Source organism: Stegodyphus dumicola, chromosome X2 (genome assembly GCF_044657685.1).
Source record: "Stegodyphus dumicola isolate Sdum_Otavi_A_Nest chromosome X2, ASM4465768v1".
NCBI lineage: Eukaryota > Metazoa > Arthropoda > Arachnida > Araneae > Eresidae > Stegodyphus > Stegodyphus dumicola.
The window spans coordinates 20,642,237-20,659,771 of record NC_140781.1 but is presented as its reverse complement, the minus strand read 5'-3'; the positions used below and the strand labels follow the sequence as shown (position 1 = coordinate 20,659,771).

The 17,535-nt window shown below is 35.2% G+C and overlaps 1 protein-coding gene across 5 annotated transcripts in view; it reads left to right on the top strand.

The window, feature by feature from the left end:
- The window catches only part of LOC118190773 (SCY1-like protein 2), a 934,165-nt gene that overhangs the window by 763,478 nt on the left and 153,152 nt on the right, over positions 1–17,535 (top strand). For all 5 annotated transcript variants that reach the window (XM_085809944.1, XM_085809942.1, XM_085809945.1 and 2 more), the window contains one exon: positions 14,311–14,526. In XM_085809944.1, the coding sequence (XP_085666070.1) occupies positions 14,311–14,526 (216 nt within the window). The remainder of the gene's footprint in view (positions 1–14,310; positions 14,527–17,535) is intronic.

Here is a 17,535-nt window from a genome sequence, read left to right as displayed (position 1 = left end):
GATATGCGTCATTTATTCCGACCATGCACCAGCTAATACTACATTTCATCGGTAAATGCCTTAAATTAGCTATTTTACCATTTCTGTAAATTCTTTTCTAAGATAACTCAAAGAAATATCTTTTGACGTAATTTGACATAAAATGTCCTTAAACACATGCTTGGTGTTTCCTGGGTTTTATCATGTATAAACTTTTATAACAATTACCTCTGATGCTTTATATATATGTATAGATTTTATTGCAATTTTTGTGATTTTTCTATATGCTAAGAACATCAAGGTTAACTATTAAAATTAGAACCGGGGCTTATAAACCTTCAATGATGAATAGTTAAGATATAAACACCGCCGATTAAAACAGCACTCAGGTATGGCACCAAGCTTATAAATAAAACCAAGCTACGACAGTTATCATAACAAGGTTACTGTACTTCAAAGTTTGCTTTTGTTTAATGTCACTAATTTTTGTCTGCTCAAAAGCAACTCATTCCCTACTCCCTTTGTGTCTTCGTTCCCCCCCCCTAGTTTCAGGAAGAGCTAAACTTGGTTTGGCAACTGACCTTGGGTCATGCGATGTCACATCGTGGCGTCTCATGGATTCACTTCATTGCAAGAGACATGTCATTCCATTTATTCTAATCTTCCTTCTTCTGCGCCATGAACGGCAAATTAATTGAAGAATCCTAAATATATATGCAAAAGTTATAAACATATGGATTATAATAAATGTACTAATTTATTGTTCCTACTCTGTTTTTTTTTTTTTTTTTTACTTAAATACATTTTAAAGTGTCAAAATGTTTTGTACACCCTGGATAATATAAAGAAATATTTTAATAATGGCTACACAAATAACTACAAGTGAATATGCAAATTGAACTTGATACGAAAAAGGACAAAATTTAACAATGAGAATTACCGCAATATAATAAAACGCCTTCGTTCATAGATTAATTATAGGTACTGCCAAGTATAAGCTTCGTATATTTTTCTAATGGTTTTTCAAGCTTATTTATTGTACATGCGTACATTTTCCTTTCCTTGCTCCTTGTTTTCTTTTTGATATTTGAAAGTTTGTAAGGATTTTACGTTTTACTAACGTTTATTTTATTTTAAAACTTTGCTATCCTCTCTTATTTTCCATTTCAGGCCATAATAAACGCAAACAGATTTTGTTATGCAAACTGTTAATTTTTTAAGTTGTGGCTTTTAGCCAAGAGAGACAGACTTCTCTCTACCTTACTTCGCGCGCGCTTTTCAGTCAGTTCCGTCTACCTTTGAAGCCATAGTTCTCTTTGATACTTTAAGATGTAATGTAGTTTCTCGCAGCTCATTACATACGTAGAATTTAAAAGGTCAATCTCCGCATTACTAGTCTTTGTAAAGTATACGAGTTTAGTCTCTTCTTAGTTTTTAAGTTTCAGACCAAAAGTGCTCTTCTCTGTAACCCGACGTGCGGGTTCGGCTGTATGCTGTTGGAAATAGAGTAATTTAACTCTTCCTGCTTTTGTGATATCTTCTACGCATGCACGAACATAGTTTTTTGTAAACTCTCTGTTCCTACTCAGGACTCCAGTTATGTTTGCAAAGGCAATTAGAAGTAATAGTAGTCCTGATAAGTTTACTTTCATCAAGAGATAACTTTTTAAAGTCATTTCATTATTTTAAACATTTTCATAATATAAATCTCTCTCGGTATTTTTTGCTTAAAATTATTTTGTAGTCTTACATTTCTAATTCTGCCATTCTTTTCTTCTTTTCAATGTCCTTGAAGATTGATTTTATCGCCATTTGATCTTGATATTTAACTACATTAGGAACAAAGTCCAAAACCTATTCTTCACTAATAATTTTAGAGTTGTGATTTCACGTTTCGCGAGCTCATTTTAAAGAACATAAATAAATAACTGAATATTGTAGTTTGCTGTCTAAGAAATGGCTTCTGGATATACTAAAAAATGTATTTTACTTTCTTCCTTCTATAACTTAAGCAACTTCTTTCCTGCCTATGTGCCACTTCCTTTTTTAACCCTTCTTATAACCTTCTGTGCAACTCATTTTTCAAAGCTGTGCGGAAGATCACTAATTCTATGATAGTTTTATAAATAAAAGCCGTCTTCAGGATAATGAAATTTTTATATATTATTTCAATATTTTTAAATATTTCGCCTTGTTTAAAGCTTGCTTTTGATCTTGGACTGGTCATTTTATAAATAAAATAACCTGCAACCACTTTAACTGCTTTATCAAAAATATGAGATGAGAAACTCTTGTTAATAGCAAATAGATTTTAAAAAGTTGAATTTCTGCCAAACTACAAATCAGATAAGCCCACGAAAGAAAAGTAATTATTCCATATTTTATCTGAAGGGATGACGGACTTCCAATCTGTTTAGTAAACTGCGAAAACTTTTTATGGGAGAAAAACATTTAATGCGTTAATCCATAATCTTATCCATAACAAGGCCAGTAAGATTTTCACACTCAGCGAAGTTCATTCAGTTTCGTGATTGCAGAAGCCTTTTATCTACGTTGCTGTCCTGAAATTGAAATATTGGGGTATTTCGATTAATAGCAAAGCAAATTAGAGCTATTTGTCTAGGAGATGCCATTGTGGAGGACCTTTCTAAGGGAAACTCGTTCATGTTCACGTTATGAGTAAGGAAAAACACGACAACTGTCATGCAATCAGTCTGTTTGCTAGGAGATGTATCTTGGTCAAACTACCAATGCCCAGCGACTTTAACGCTCAGCCACTGCTTGGATTATCTTAATTCATTTTCAGTCTGAAAGGTTTCAGATTTTAATTGTCGTCCAAAAAGTATTTGTTAGAGTTTTTTACGCTCTCGCTGAGTTCGCAATCTACCAGTCTGCTGTTGCATTCTGTACTGCTAACCTATTTATTATTTTTTTGGCTTTTTAGCTTTATTATTAAGCATCATTTTCTAGGCAATTACATCACATGCAGTTCGGCTTTGAAAATCAACAAAATTTTTAAATTTCATGTGTTTAGAATTCCCGATGGTGCGTTAAGTGTTGGCATATATTTTTCTATTTTTTTAGTCTTTTCTCAGTTCATCATATCAGTGTTTTTTCTTAGCAAGATGGCTTACAAAGCTTTTTTATATCTTTTTATTATTAACGTTATGTGTAATAAGTTGCGTTATTAAATATCATTGCCACTGCTCACTATCAAATCCTCGAATTTATTAATCAAAAATTTATTCAAGTTTTACAGCGTATGAAATAAATAAAAAAATTACAACGTCATTCTGCGAAAATACTTAATGTTTTTAATTAGATCATGAATTAAATCCATTTTTATTATTCGAATCTATCCGATTCAAAAGTGAGAAACGAGTATTCTTACGACCTGCATCTATTGCTTTCAAATAGCTTAGTTTGTTAATCCAGAACAGGCAGCTTCAGTTTGAAAGATACATATCTTACATTTTCCCCAAAGGTAACAAAACCAAATAAAAGTGAAACAACGCCTTTCTAGTAATACGACGCAAAATCTCATTTCGAGACTATTAGCCCTTTTGAGTTAAATATGCACGCATAGATACAAGTTATTACTTATTAGAAACAATAACTTTAGTTGCCCATTAGGGTCGTAATAGCTGAGATAATATGCGGAAGAATCATATTATTAAGCTCATATAAGTGTCAAATAATTGTAATAGTATCAAATGTATATGTTACCGTGAAAGACCGAAATTGGAGAATGTCGACATTCACCAAATACGTCGGTGAAAGATCAAATATTGCATTACATTCTTGTACATTCGGACCCTCACCGGTGTATGTCGACAATCACAGATATGCTCTCGTGTAGGTCGAAAGGATTGACTCAAATTGGTGATACTGTACGAATGCAAGTCCCTGATCGTACTTGGTCGTACAGATAACCGAAATGTGTTAGCGGTTGTTTTTGGAATAGAAGACTCCGACTTCCATAAATTTGCAAACGAAAATGGTACCCTCAAGCAGCTTTACACACGTAATCAGTTCGTTATTTGTAAAAAAAAAAAGTTACTTTCCATAGATGAGATTTATTTTCAAGAAATGTCGCTGAGAGAAGCAGCTGCAGTTAATTCGAGAAGCGATGAGCAAGGCTATACACGCTGTTCATTGCAAAACGAAGTGTTCCACAAATAAATGCAGTTTAAAAGCAAGGGCCTCTTGTGCAAATCAAAGTGTCATAATAGTTTAAGTTGTTGCAATAAATAAGATTTGGATCGCATAATTTAGTAAGTTTTCTGTTACTATTGTTTTATTTTCTCCTTTAGAATGTACTGTATAATTAAGTAAGTTTTAACTTCTATCATTTCCTTTCTCATTTTGAATGTACTGTGTGTTTAAGTTCTTATATTCTTAAGTTCTTATTTCAAGTCTCAAGTGCATTTTTTTCGCGACTTAATTACGGAAAAGAAAATGTAATATTCTTATATGTTTAAGATTCACCATTAGTACATGGTGAATGTCGACATTTACCGGTGTAAGTCAGAAATAAGAGCATTTGGAAAAATTTCGGACATACACCAAGCGACTATGTGAATGTTGACATTCATCGGTGAAAGTCGGCGTTCTTCAGATTTTGGTGTTTCATCGTAACATATGTATTATTATATATAATATTAATGATATATTATAAATGTTGCTGTGAAAATGGAGTATTAACTATAGGTTCTCTCTTTGGAGCATTTTCTTCTGGAACTAAAGCACCGGGTGCATAGCATTGGATCTAAGTAAAGGACTTCACTAAAAGAACGGTATGACTGCAGGAATCACATAAGAGCCAAGTATGCGATAAATGAGAATTCTTAAACATGGGAATCAGTGTCCAAATTAACACGTCAGTAGTTATACAGAAATAGAACAGAGAAATAGATCTTTTACGATCACTTCTCCTTCAACTCCATAAGGCCACCTTTCAGCAGGATATGCATATACCAGTTTCTTACATTCTTCATCAAAGTGCTGAATAACAAAAAGATAAAAAAGAAACACGTTAGTTAGTTAAAACGTAAGTCATAATTATCTCGTTAATTTCTTATTATTGCCTGACTGCTTCTATCGTTAACATATTTATCAGTATGCCTAACATTGCTCATATATTTGAGGAATTCCACCAATCATAGCGCTTCACTACGTTTGCAAACATGTTTTCGCCTAATAGTAAACTGATGTTCTTCTTCCAAACTTGAGTGAAATCTTTTAAATTAAGCTTCTGCTGTGTTGGGGAAACAGTTTTTATGCAGTCTTGTCTCGAAAAGCTTTCGGCGCTCTTTTCATAAAGACTTTCTAAATTTCCATTGAACCGACTCATTCGAAAATATAAGTTTCGTCAAAGAATCAAGTTCTCCCACATATATCTTCTGTACTTCAGGCATAGATGTCATTATTTCTTTTCATATATAATGTTTTATCCTTTTGGTAATTTCAGAAACTTTTTCCTTCTTAAATAATTTCTAAATATTTTTTTTTAATTTCTTCAGCAGTATCTAAATTTACTATATTTTCGAGGTTTCTAAATAAACCCATTTTTAATGATGCATTTTTTATTAATTTTCTTAGTTAAATCCTCTTAAAAAATCTACCTTTGCAGTTTACTCTTTTTTCAACTCTTCATCTAATATATTTGCACTTTTTTCGGATAACCTGTTTTCATATGCAAGAATAAACTCGAAAAAAATATTTTCTAATTAGATATTAAATATTTAGTTATGGTTGCGGTTACAATTCTTCTAAAATCCGAATATCGCAAATTTTCAATACCTCTAGGGCAGGGGTTCCCAACGCTATGCCTGCGGCCACCATGGCGCTGTTTAACGTGTGCCCACCATTGTGCGATCACAATAAAATGTTTTAGTTTTCAATAAAATTCTATGTGAAAGTTTTCTCATTTTTAAAGAAATAGAAATTGCGTCCGACATAGATACCAGCGCAAAGCAAAATTTGACTGATTGTTTTTTCTTTATGTTGCATATATTATTAACTTTACCCAACTATAAATTCCCGCTGATAAAATAAATGGCGTCCACCGTCCAACAGATATTCTAGAATGTGCTCTTAGGGACAAAATGGTTGGGAACCCTTGTTCTAGAGTTTCAGTTTTCCGAAGATGTATATTTTGGCATTTTTACATTTAAAAAAGTCAGTTTTTTAAACCTTACGAAATCTAATTTTTTGTTGGCCCTATATTCGTATTGAGGAAAACATTATACTCCTTATACAAAAAACAGAAAATGTTTCACTACCCTGCGAAAAAAATCCACCGTGGTAATCATTTTGATGGGCCGTACAAAAATTAAAGACCGAAATGTTGCTTTTGATCATAGCTAAAAATAAAATGTCAGTCTAGGAAAAGGTTTCAACGTTACGATATTATGGGACAAGCATTTCTATCTAAATTGTTGTGCAAACTGTTAATCAATGTATATATTTTTTTACAAAACTTTGATCTTATTCATAGAATCGTATGGTGCCTTATAGAATTTGAGTTCTAGAAAACACTAGCAGGCTTCTTTGTATTGGCACGTAACCAACTTGTAAATTATTTTCGGCAATTAAAAATGCAGAATTTTGCAGTTGAATGATTTTTTGCACGGTTACCAGATTATGATTCTCCGGTAACAAAACTTCATGAGAATATTAATAACGTACTTTTAGATTCTGAAAACTTACAAATTAGTTGTGTGAAAATTCTTTCAACATAAAAAACAATTTAATGAAAATATATCTTGAAAACGCTATTAAATCACAAAACAATACATTTATGTCATTTAAAGGGGAAAATCAACCTCTAAGTTTTCTAATTTATTTACTAACCAAACCCTCAGCGTTAATTGAAAATGACGTCTTAAATGGCAAATTGGGAAATTTAATATCTCGGTCAATTTTTGTTGTCGGGAAGCCAAACTTTTTGTGTTTTATATTTTGTAAGGAGTTTAATATTTTCCTAAACATAAGTATACGGACCAGAGGAACATATAAAAAATTGGATCTTCTCAGTTTTACGAAACTGATTTCTTTAAATATAAAAATCCAAAAACGCAAATATTTGCATAATTTGAAACGTTTTATAATTGAAAGTACATGCCTACAACCAACGACTGAGAAATTAAAAACCGGATAAAGAGTTTTATGTACACGTTGTATAAATAACTGCATACATTTGAGAAGCTTCTTTTTGTTTTTGTATCTTTATCTTGTATAAATTTGCAAGTATATTGGTTGCCGAAATTTGTTTTTCTCTCTTTTGTTTTTTGGCCATCAGTTTAGTTCTTTAACTCTTGAAGTAATTGTAACCGTTTTCTTAAGAGAGTACACCACTATTTCTTGTTTTCGTGCAGAAATTTTATAAATCACCAGATGTACCAGACTACGCGTTGCTGTGGCTAAGTCCGGTTAAATGGAAAATAAAGAAAAGAGAAAGCGCCCATTTCTAATACGTTTGATTTCGCAATGCTTGTAGGTATGCAGTATTGTTTGTTGTTGCATTGTCTGTGCAGATATACAGATTGTACGGTCTTCCGACTCTAGAACATGCAACATATAATTGTGTATGTGAGGAGCAATTCCTGTCTAAATCTAAACCACGCAATTTTAAAGATTAGTCATGAGCTTTGTTGATGTTCGCTGCAAACGCCAGTCGAATTGGGAGTTGCAATCTCTTAAATTGAAATGGCAAATCCGTTGGAGACATAGGAATGCGATCAATAAGGATATCTTCACCTTTTGAATTAATCCTGTCAAAGTTGTTGTTTCTACGACGTTGCTCATTGCTTTTTCCCCTGAAAAACTTTTGCCGTTGCAAAGCTATCGCTGGTGGCTATTTCGCAACTTGATAATTGGCACGCTGAATTTCTAAGTGCAGTGGCATTTGGACGTAAACACGTAATTTTGGCAACGCGTAATCCTAACATAATGTGAAGAAAGCAGTTAACGTTGTAGCCGGTGGATTCAGTGCTACTTGTTGCACATTTGTAGCTGTGAAATTAACTCGTTGTCCATTTCCTACACATACTGCTAAGTGAAGAACAGTTGGACTTCGCTCATATATGGGAAGTGAAAGAATTTGCCATACAGCTTCATTGCTTCTTATATATCTTCTCACCTGATACTGTGCGATTTCATCGATATGTATGACCGCATTTCTATAGCTTCTTTCTCGTTGCACGCCGAAAACTGGCATGTCGCTACCTTTATTCGCGTATTACAAATGTATTTGATCAGTTTAACGGAATTAAATTATTCCACGTTTATGTAAGTTTTGTTATGTTTTTAATAGCGAAGGCGAATATGGAACAACCTGCCGGTTATCTACTTCAATGTCACCGTTTTAGCGTTAATTTACCGCCATTTTCTGCTTATCTTCTTCTGTATAAAGGATATGCATCATTTCCTGTAACTGTACTGGATACTAATGCTCGAGGATATCGCTAAGAGCATTTTCCGTGTATTATGCATGGTGAATCTGTGTTCAGTGAACTGCAAGGTGGCTGCATAAAATATTTTCGTCACAACTTCATGCAAATCCTTATCGATGTCAACTTCAGGTATTTCTGCTGATATTAATTGGTAGATTTCTTTATAGAGCCAGATTAGTATATGTGCTTGTGGCAATCTTCTCCTTGCCATCTCGCTGAGTATATCCAATGCTAAAAAAGCACTTTATGTTTTAGCATGAAATCCATCACTTATTTCAGCTTCTGTCTGAAACTACGTGCTGTGATGTCATGTCTATCCACCGGCGATTGCACCGAAAGTAAGAGCTGTTGTGTAACGTCCCAAGATAGACTGCATGTTAATGTAATGAATAGGTCTGGACGCTCGTAGTTACGAACATAAGCAATGGCATCTTGAACTTGCTCATGCATATGACGTGGGTTGCCTATACATGAAGATGGCAAAATCATTAGCCAACTTTAGTTGTAATACCGTCATTTACAACTTCTGCAACAATTTCCACGCCTTCTATACTTGGAGCATTGAAACTTCGCACATGTTCTCCAGCAGGTATTTTGTCAGCATGAATAACAATCTTCTGTGTATCAGATGGCATCATGTCAATTGCTGTTTTGAACAAAGACACTATATTTTTTTAGTAAAGAAACTCTTGCCAGTTGGGAAACGAGCGACCTTTTTATGCCGGTGGAAATTTCGTAGCGTGCATTCAGTTCATTATCGCCATCACCGATGAAATACATTTCTAGTAATTTATGTTAACTATCTGGAAATGGAATCAGGAAGCCGGCTTTATGATAAATTTGTCTTTTCACCTTGAAAGTTGGCATGAATTGAGCTGTTACGATTTCTGCTCCGAACGATGTCATTTGGAGGCATGAGTTATATTTCCTAATGTTAGACAGGAAATGCTTTGATTCAGCGGTATATCCGGCAAGAAAAGGTTTTAATGCCTCTGGTGGTTCTCCAAGTTTAGGTAGTTTAATTTTTCCAATGAGGGGGGCAACGCAACACATTCCCTTCCTTTCTCAATTGAATTACAGAACCTTGCAATAAGGACACATTTCAGTCACAGAGCCGATGAAACCATGCCTGCTCAAACTATAGTCGTCAACTGGGTGGTACGAGAATGCAAGGCGAATGTAATCGCGTGATTACTGAGCGCGGAGCCGTGATTGACGATAATCTGTTGTTTCTCGTTGACATCTTTTAGCCGCTCTCAGCCTGTTGCTTTCATTTAGTTTAGAACTAAGCAGATCTGAAGTTGCAGGACACGATCGCCGGGCTCACAATCCTGCATCCTCACGTCTGGCTGCACATAGCTTTTCAGCTTTCTCGGCACTTATTTGATTCGTTCGCTCGCTGATGCGCGTTCTTCCTCAGTTTGATTTGCAGTTACTCGTCGCACTGCCTCCGCTCGCGAGTACGACAACCTAAGTTTGATCTTCTGAGAGGCATTATTCTGATGAACTAAAGCAGATCGATTGCGCTAAAAAAAGAAAGTTAGTTATAACAAAAGTATATAAAGTTGCGAAACATTAAAAAAGAGAAAATTGTGAACTAAAAAAAAGAAAATACTAACGAAACATTTCAAAAGCAGATCAGTCGACACAGCTAAATTCCAACGCAGTGAGAAACGAAATATTTCATTCCGCTCGAATAAATCACTCCGAAGAAATCAATTTTCCGATATAATTTGAATTCAAATGAAAATCAATCGACACAGCTCAATTCCACCGCCATCCGCACTAAAAAATGGGGAAAGAAAATTTTAAAAATCGAAATGAAAAAAGTAAAAAATTATACTCACGAAATGAACGTCATGGTAAACGACAAGGCACAATTCCAACGCAATGTTACACGAAATAATTAAATCAAAATGGAAATAAATCGAAATATAGGAGAATTCAATTTAACAAATGCAATCGGAAACATTGAAATGAAATCGTAAAATCAGATATTTGGAAATCGTAAATCGGAAGCATTGAAACGAAATCATTATACTATAGCAGCCACCGCATTGCTTTTTATTCTTGCCAATAGTGCTTGTCCCGCCGGTATAGGTTTGAGCCAACTTGCGTGTTAATCATTTCTCCTTAGCCTTTGACTAACTTACGACTTAACTTAGTTGAATTTGAAATTCTATCCTTTGAGTTATGCCATAAATGTTGGCCAGATTTCTAAGCACAAAAAGCGCCCTCTGTTAACTATCTGAGTTCTTAATAAAAGGGACTTTTACACCCTCATTACATTATTTGTTTCCTTACAAAGTAAGCAATAATTCGCTTCAGTCTTCTGTAGTCCCTACTGAGTGTATGCTTCCCAAGAAGGTGAGACTGTACAATCGTTTTTTAGAAAAAAATCATATTTCATTTTGTTCTTACGAACGAATTCAAATATTTCGCACTCAAATATAATACAACTTCTGAATATGATCAAAAGTGTCATGACTTGAATATTTTCTTCATTTAAAACATTTCTATAACTGAACATGTATGTCTACGACAAGTGACTGCAAAAATATAGATCACGAAGTTTTGGTTTTGTTATTTGAATATGGCAAGGCACATATGGTCTATCTGCTTAAGGGAAAGAGAAATTCGTGGAAGACGTTCTAAGAGAAACTGGCTTGTATAGCGTTACAAATGGTTAAATTCGCTAAAACCAACCCTGTGGAAAGCCCGTTCATCTGGGTTGAGACCCTGGAAGAACAACCAGTCTTCAGCAGTCTTTAACCGTTTGGCCATTGGTGGTTTATGGCCAGGATATATTCCCGTGCATAGAGACTGAAGAATTTTCCCACATGCAATACGTATTTCTTAGCAAAAATAGAATTCCATTTGCTTACATTAAAAATTGATTTTTAAAAAAATTCTGTTTCGTAGTGTACCTAAAATTGTCTACCGTCATTTCCGAGTACACTGATTTTCACTGGACTATATCTAACTGAGCAGTGCCAGAGACATAAGTTTCAATTAGAATAATTAACCACTGGTCAGATTCTCCTACAGAAAAAAGAAAACGAAGTATCCGAAGAACCTAGAAATAAAGATTCAGAACGCTTTGAAGAAATTTTAGGCTTAACAAAACGAGAACATTGACATAAATTTTGACCTTCCACATCTGGATTTTTATTATTTTCTGACTGAGCTTTACTTGCTACTTTTATTAGTAACCTAAATTTGCTTTTTATCGACATATGTATGAGAAAAAGTGCCAAAATGAATATAAAACTTTGAATTTCTCGCATTGTTTCAACAGATGTGAGGAAACAATTTTTATCATTTCTTTTACAGAATAAATTTCGCATGGAACCTTTTTTAAAACGTTAGTGTATAATTCGTGATATGAATATCCCATCCTCTGAAAACTTAATTATTTGTATAATTTAGTGACAGATATTTTAGTTTTATTTTAGTTTCGGTTTGTACGTAAACCGAGAGAGAGGTTTTTTTAATACAAAATTTGTTAACCACATTAATAACAAAATAATAATAATAGTGCTATATTGTTGCAAAGCGTGTGTATCTGCCAGTGCGCGTTTTACGGGTCACTGCTACTTAGACATATAACTTACTACGTTTTCTCGTTTATTACTTCCAGGCCCACCAGCGGCCGAGCGGTAAAGTCGCTGAACACTGGTAGTTCGGTCCGAGGTTCGAATCCCGCGAACGGACTGGCTGCATGGGCGTTTTCGTGGTTTTCCCCATGTGTAACGTGTATACGAGCCAGTTTCCCTTAGAAAGTCCCCCACGAAGGCATCCCTCCCGTTAGGCAGATAGCCCTCGAGGCTTTGCCATAATCACACACACACACACGTTTATTACTTCCAGCCTACCAGCAACCGAGCGGTAAAGTTGCTGAACGTTGGTAGTTCGGTCCAAGGTTCGAATCCCGCGAACGGGCTGCCTGCATGGTTGTTTTCGTGGTTTTCCCCATGTGTAACGTGTATACGAGTCAGTTTCCCTTAGAAAGTCCTCCACGAAGGCATCCCTCCCCTTAGGCAGATAGCCCTAGTGTGCTTTGTCATAATTAAATACACACACACACACCTTTATTACTTCTCTTGAACTTGCTCTGCGGGAAAACCTGAATTTTTTCACGCATCCATCAGCGATAAACTTTCCTCTGCCCATATGAAAAAAAGAAGAGGGCAGATTTGCAATGTCCGTATATTTTCTGTGAATTTTTAAATTTCAATAGATCTTTTTAATAGTCATGTCGTTACTTTCATAATTCTTTCATAATCATAGAGTCACAAGCGATGGGAATCTTATCTTATTCTAAAAAAACTATTTTTACAACAGGTGCAGGTAGAAATTAGATCAGCACATATGAAGTTACCATAGGTGCTGAACCCAGCTTTTAAGCTTCCGTCCCAGCTTTGAGGGAGAATACCCCGGGGAGGCTGTCCGAGTGTCTCTCATCTTTCTTTCCCTACAATCAGCCTCTCCAGAAGACTTCCTACTCCCCGTGTATCTTGAGTACCTTCTTGTCACACAGACACTATACGTTTACGAACATCCATGCTTTCTCCGTGGTTCGAGCCCAGGTCCTTCTTAGGCAATCAGCTTCACTAACCACTGTCCCGTCTGGGCTGTACTCAAGCAAAAACGTGATGTATGATAATTAGTCAACAACTAGATTTGGGACCTGAATCCCCTTCTGCGCGGTCGCTTTTACCGCATGCCTTCTTGGTGCAATTAAAAGGATGTCCGGCTATAAATTGCGAAGTCCGGAGTTGGAATCTCGGCAAGGGAATCATTGATTTTATTATTTAAACCTGACTATTTATTGTTTCTTCTGTAGGAATCAGCCTTGATTACTGCTAATATCATTGTTGATAAAGCAGCAAGAAATGGTGTATGCCTTTCCAAAATTTTGTGAGCGTATTATATGTGTTATATGAAATAACATAATAGTCAGTCTTTAATTATAAATGAGTAAATTCCGTTTGCTTGACAACGCATTAAAACTTTTAGAGCTTCTAAAAATAAGCAGATTATTCGTTTGTAAGGATTATGTTAATTTTATTAACAGTTAAATTTTAAGTTAAACTTCTTTCCTGTCAAATTAACTTCAACTAACTACATCCAGCCAGAACATAGTTTTAGATTCACGTCTGAATGCATAATGGAACATTATGTAATTAATGGAGCAGTATTTAAACCGCGAAGTTCTTAGGTCTTAGCGAGAGAGTTACCAGGTATTCTGTCTGCACGCATCCGCCTTTCTAGGCTACTCTCTCGTAAGCTATTACTATGCTCGGCCGTACTTAGGCCCTTGATAGCTTCGCAGTCAATTAGCGTTAAGGGGCCAACTCAGTTAGAATCTTGATAGCTTCGGCTATATCTCTTTAGTTTAGATTAGTTTTAGTTTACTTCTTAGCCTCTTAAGTTCAAGCCCAAGTGTCGGCTTTTATTGTACACTTCAGGACGGAGTTCTGTTAAATCTTATTTGAATAATAAAGGGTTATTTATTTACCCTTCTATCTTGTTCTTTCTTATCATACGAACTCAAGGGATTATTCGCTTATCAGTTCTTAAGATTCTTCACGTTCAACAGCAACTTAGCCTTTACAAATTGGAGAACTCTACACGTCTAACTGTTAAACGAAATTAAAAACTGTTAAACGAAAATAAAAAAGTTACTTTTTTAAACTTCATTCATGTTAAACTTTAACAATAAAAGTATTCGGTGCTCTTTCTATATTTATGAATTTATACATATCATATTTAGGAGCTGATTACGAACGCATCCAAGTTACTTCTGTAATTTTATTGTTAAACATAAAAACACCAAAAATCTTTTATAACAAAGCTCTTTGTTCTTTTACAGAAGCCGGTGCCTTGCCAAGCTTTCACATCCAAACTACCTAAAATGGGTCAACCGGATTTAGATTATACAGCTCCCGAGATACAAAACAATTCAAAGTGCAGTCCTCTGAGTGATATGTTTTCCTTGGGATTGGTTATTTGTGCTCTTTATAACGGAGGCCACTCTATAATTGAAGCTAACCTCAGTTGTGCCACTTATCAAAAGCAGCTGGAAATGGTAAGAGAAATTTTACTTTCACTCTTAATGAATATATTTTAGCAATAATATGCTGATACAGTTTTGTGTCAATTTACGTTCTTGATATTTATATGAAAAATTTTTATAACAGTTACCAAAACATGCATAAAATGAAACTTACTATGTTTATTTTATTGAAATTGCGTTTCATTTTTGTAGTTAAATGTAATAATTTCAGTAATTTGTTCTAATTATTCTATTATTTTAATAATTTTTATTAGTTTGTAATGAGTTTTTTTTAATTAGTACTTTATTTTACGAATTTATACGAAACGATATTTAAATAATGTTTTTACAACCACATTTTTCATTCCTTTCTGTTTTGGTCTAGAATAAAACACAAAAATATAATACATGGAAAAACAGGAAATGTTAGAACTATGACACATATACATTCACTCTTTCATGCCGTTCCAGGGAATTTGTTTCTGTCGCATTAAGTTAATCCCCATGTTATTTCAACTCCTTTGTTACTGTGATATATAAGTACAGTTTATATGTTTGGTGCAAGAAATAAATCCTTCTTTTCACATATTGTAACAAAGAAGTATGACGTCAAACATCCAAACACTCTTTTTCTTCCAAGGTTTTCAAATATAAGTGTAGTAAATAATCGGATATGTCTGAGAATTTGTGAGATTTAATTCGGGACAATGCAATTCGCAAATCCTTACTTTAACTCATTTCGACGATACATAAAAATTTGTAGACGTCGTCTTATAATTTCTATGGGAGAATGAAAGCTATAACTGGATTAATATATATTCTGCTATATATTCTGAATAATTATCTTACAAAGTGATGTGAGTAGCATACACATGCAAAGCGTATATTTAAGATTAGAGCACGTCGCTAGGAAATGGAACGTTTTCTCCTTTCTTTAATATAGTTAGTAAATAGATTTTCTAGCCTCGCCTTTCAATTTATCATAATTTTGTCACAATCAGTGATCTATTGTATCTTAAAAATATCACACGAGTACGATTGATTAGTGCGTTGACCTATTCGTTTTTTAATATTTACTATGCAAATTTATAATGTGTAATTTCATATATACTGTGCAACACATTTTGATAAAGTACTTTTGTAGCAAATTACCTTTCTTACCTTCATGAATATTTGTGTGGTTGTTGCTTATGCTCACTTATCTGACGCAGTCAGCCCAATCCACGAGGGGACTTTCGGCTCACGGCACAGTTAGAGTGCCGCCATACTGCACCGACACTATACCTTCTCTGGGACTCGATCGCGGGCCCTTCCTTCGGCAGTCAGCGATGCTAACCACTATACCGATTGGGTAGCATGAATATTGCTAAAAGCTATTGCTGTTTAATTGTCTCAGCGGCGAATAATTTTATGCGTATTTTTTATTCGGAAAAACACAAACTTTTGTCTAAACCATGGAAATGAATATCTTACGGAAACATTTTCTTATTCCAACAAAGAACCCGATGCCTAGTTGTGACGACGTAACATTGATTTAAATTAAATTTGGTATCACAGTAGTATCACAAATAATATTATCAGCAGCATAAGCGCTTCCTTTTAAATGGTTTATTTTCAGTCTCAGATTGCTATAAAAAAAGCGTGTTTCTTAGCAGTTTATATAAATACTAACTCCTAATAAGTATTTGGACACCCATACAAATGCCGATATCTGCGGTCCTGATATACGCCCTGCCCTCCACCATTAAGTATCGTGTAATAAACAACATTGGCATTAGTGGCATGCAAGATGCCACGAAGTGCAGAGTTAGGGTAATCTTCGATTTCGAGAAAGGGTAATCTTCGGGTAGTGCAAAAATGGCCGATCCTTAAGGGACATATGTAGTAAGCTAAATTACCCAACTTCGACAGTAGATTATATGATTCAGAAGTGAAAGGTGAGGGGGTGATTATTGGAATGTGCTTCAATTCGGCAGACCCGAGAACGTGGGCGATAGGAACTGAAGGGTGCTATCCAGATAAATTCGGAAGAACGGCACCCAGGCCCACATACTTCAGGAGTTCCAAAAGGAAAACTGGATTGTTGTTTCGATTAATGCCATTCGTAAGAAAGCATATCTGCTTGTTTTTCACGGTCATGCTGCTACCCATAAGCATTTGATCAAAACGTCCAACTTCGCTGTTCGGTTAATGTGGTGCAAAACACGCCGACAATGAGCTATGGATCAGTTGAAACGAGTTCATTGGAGCAATGAATCAAGATACACCCTCTACCGTTTGGATGGCAGGTCTGGATCTGACGTCTGCCTGTGGAGAACGCCTCCTACCGAAATGCGTTGTGTGGACAGTAAATTTCGGGGGGAGGTGAAATTATGATCTGGGGATGTTTCTCCTGGTATGATTTCTTCATTTGTCCTAATTCATGATCAACTGAACACCGACGCTTACTGCACTATTTTGGATGACAGTGTGCTCGCACTATTTTGGATGACAGTGACCTGTAAACCTGCCACAAGATCGAAATCTTGTGGCAGGTTTACGGGTTGGACCCATGTTACTTTCAGAACCATATCGCCAGCTGTCATGTTGCGAGGTCCACCATGAATTGGTATGATGTCTATGGGGTTAACCGAATGGACTGACCTGCCCAAAGCCCAGACCTGGACGCTATCTAGGACGAGTTGGATCGCTGGATTAAGGGGTGCAACAACCGTCCAATATTCGGTGAAGGAACTGGTTTATCTTCTCCAAGCCTAGTGAAAGAAATTCCAATAGACGTCATATTATGACTTGAGAAAAGCATGATCCGAAGGGTTGAGATTGTAACTGCCGCTCGTGGTGGCTTTATCAATTACTGAATTTGGATAAATTTTGTTTTATTTTTCTATCGCGTGTGTCCAAATACTTATTGGCAAATCTAGTACATATGTATATAATGATTATAGAGATAATAATTTTATAAATAAGTTTGCATTTAGCAGTTAGTTTTTATTCAGTAGAGACCTTATTTGGTAGATACGTTATATATAGCAGATATGGTAT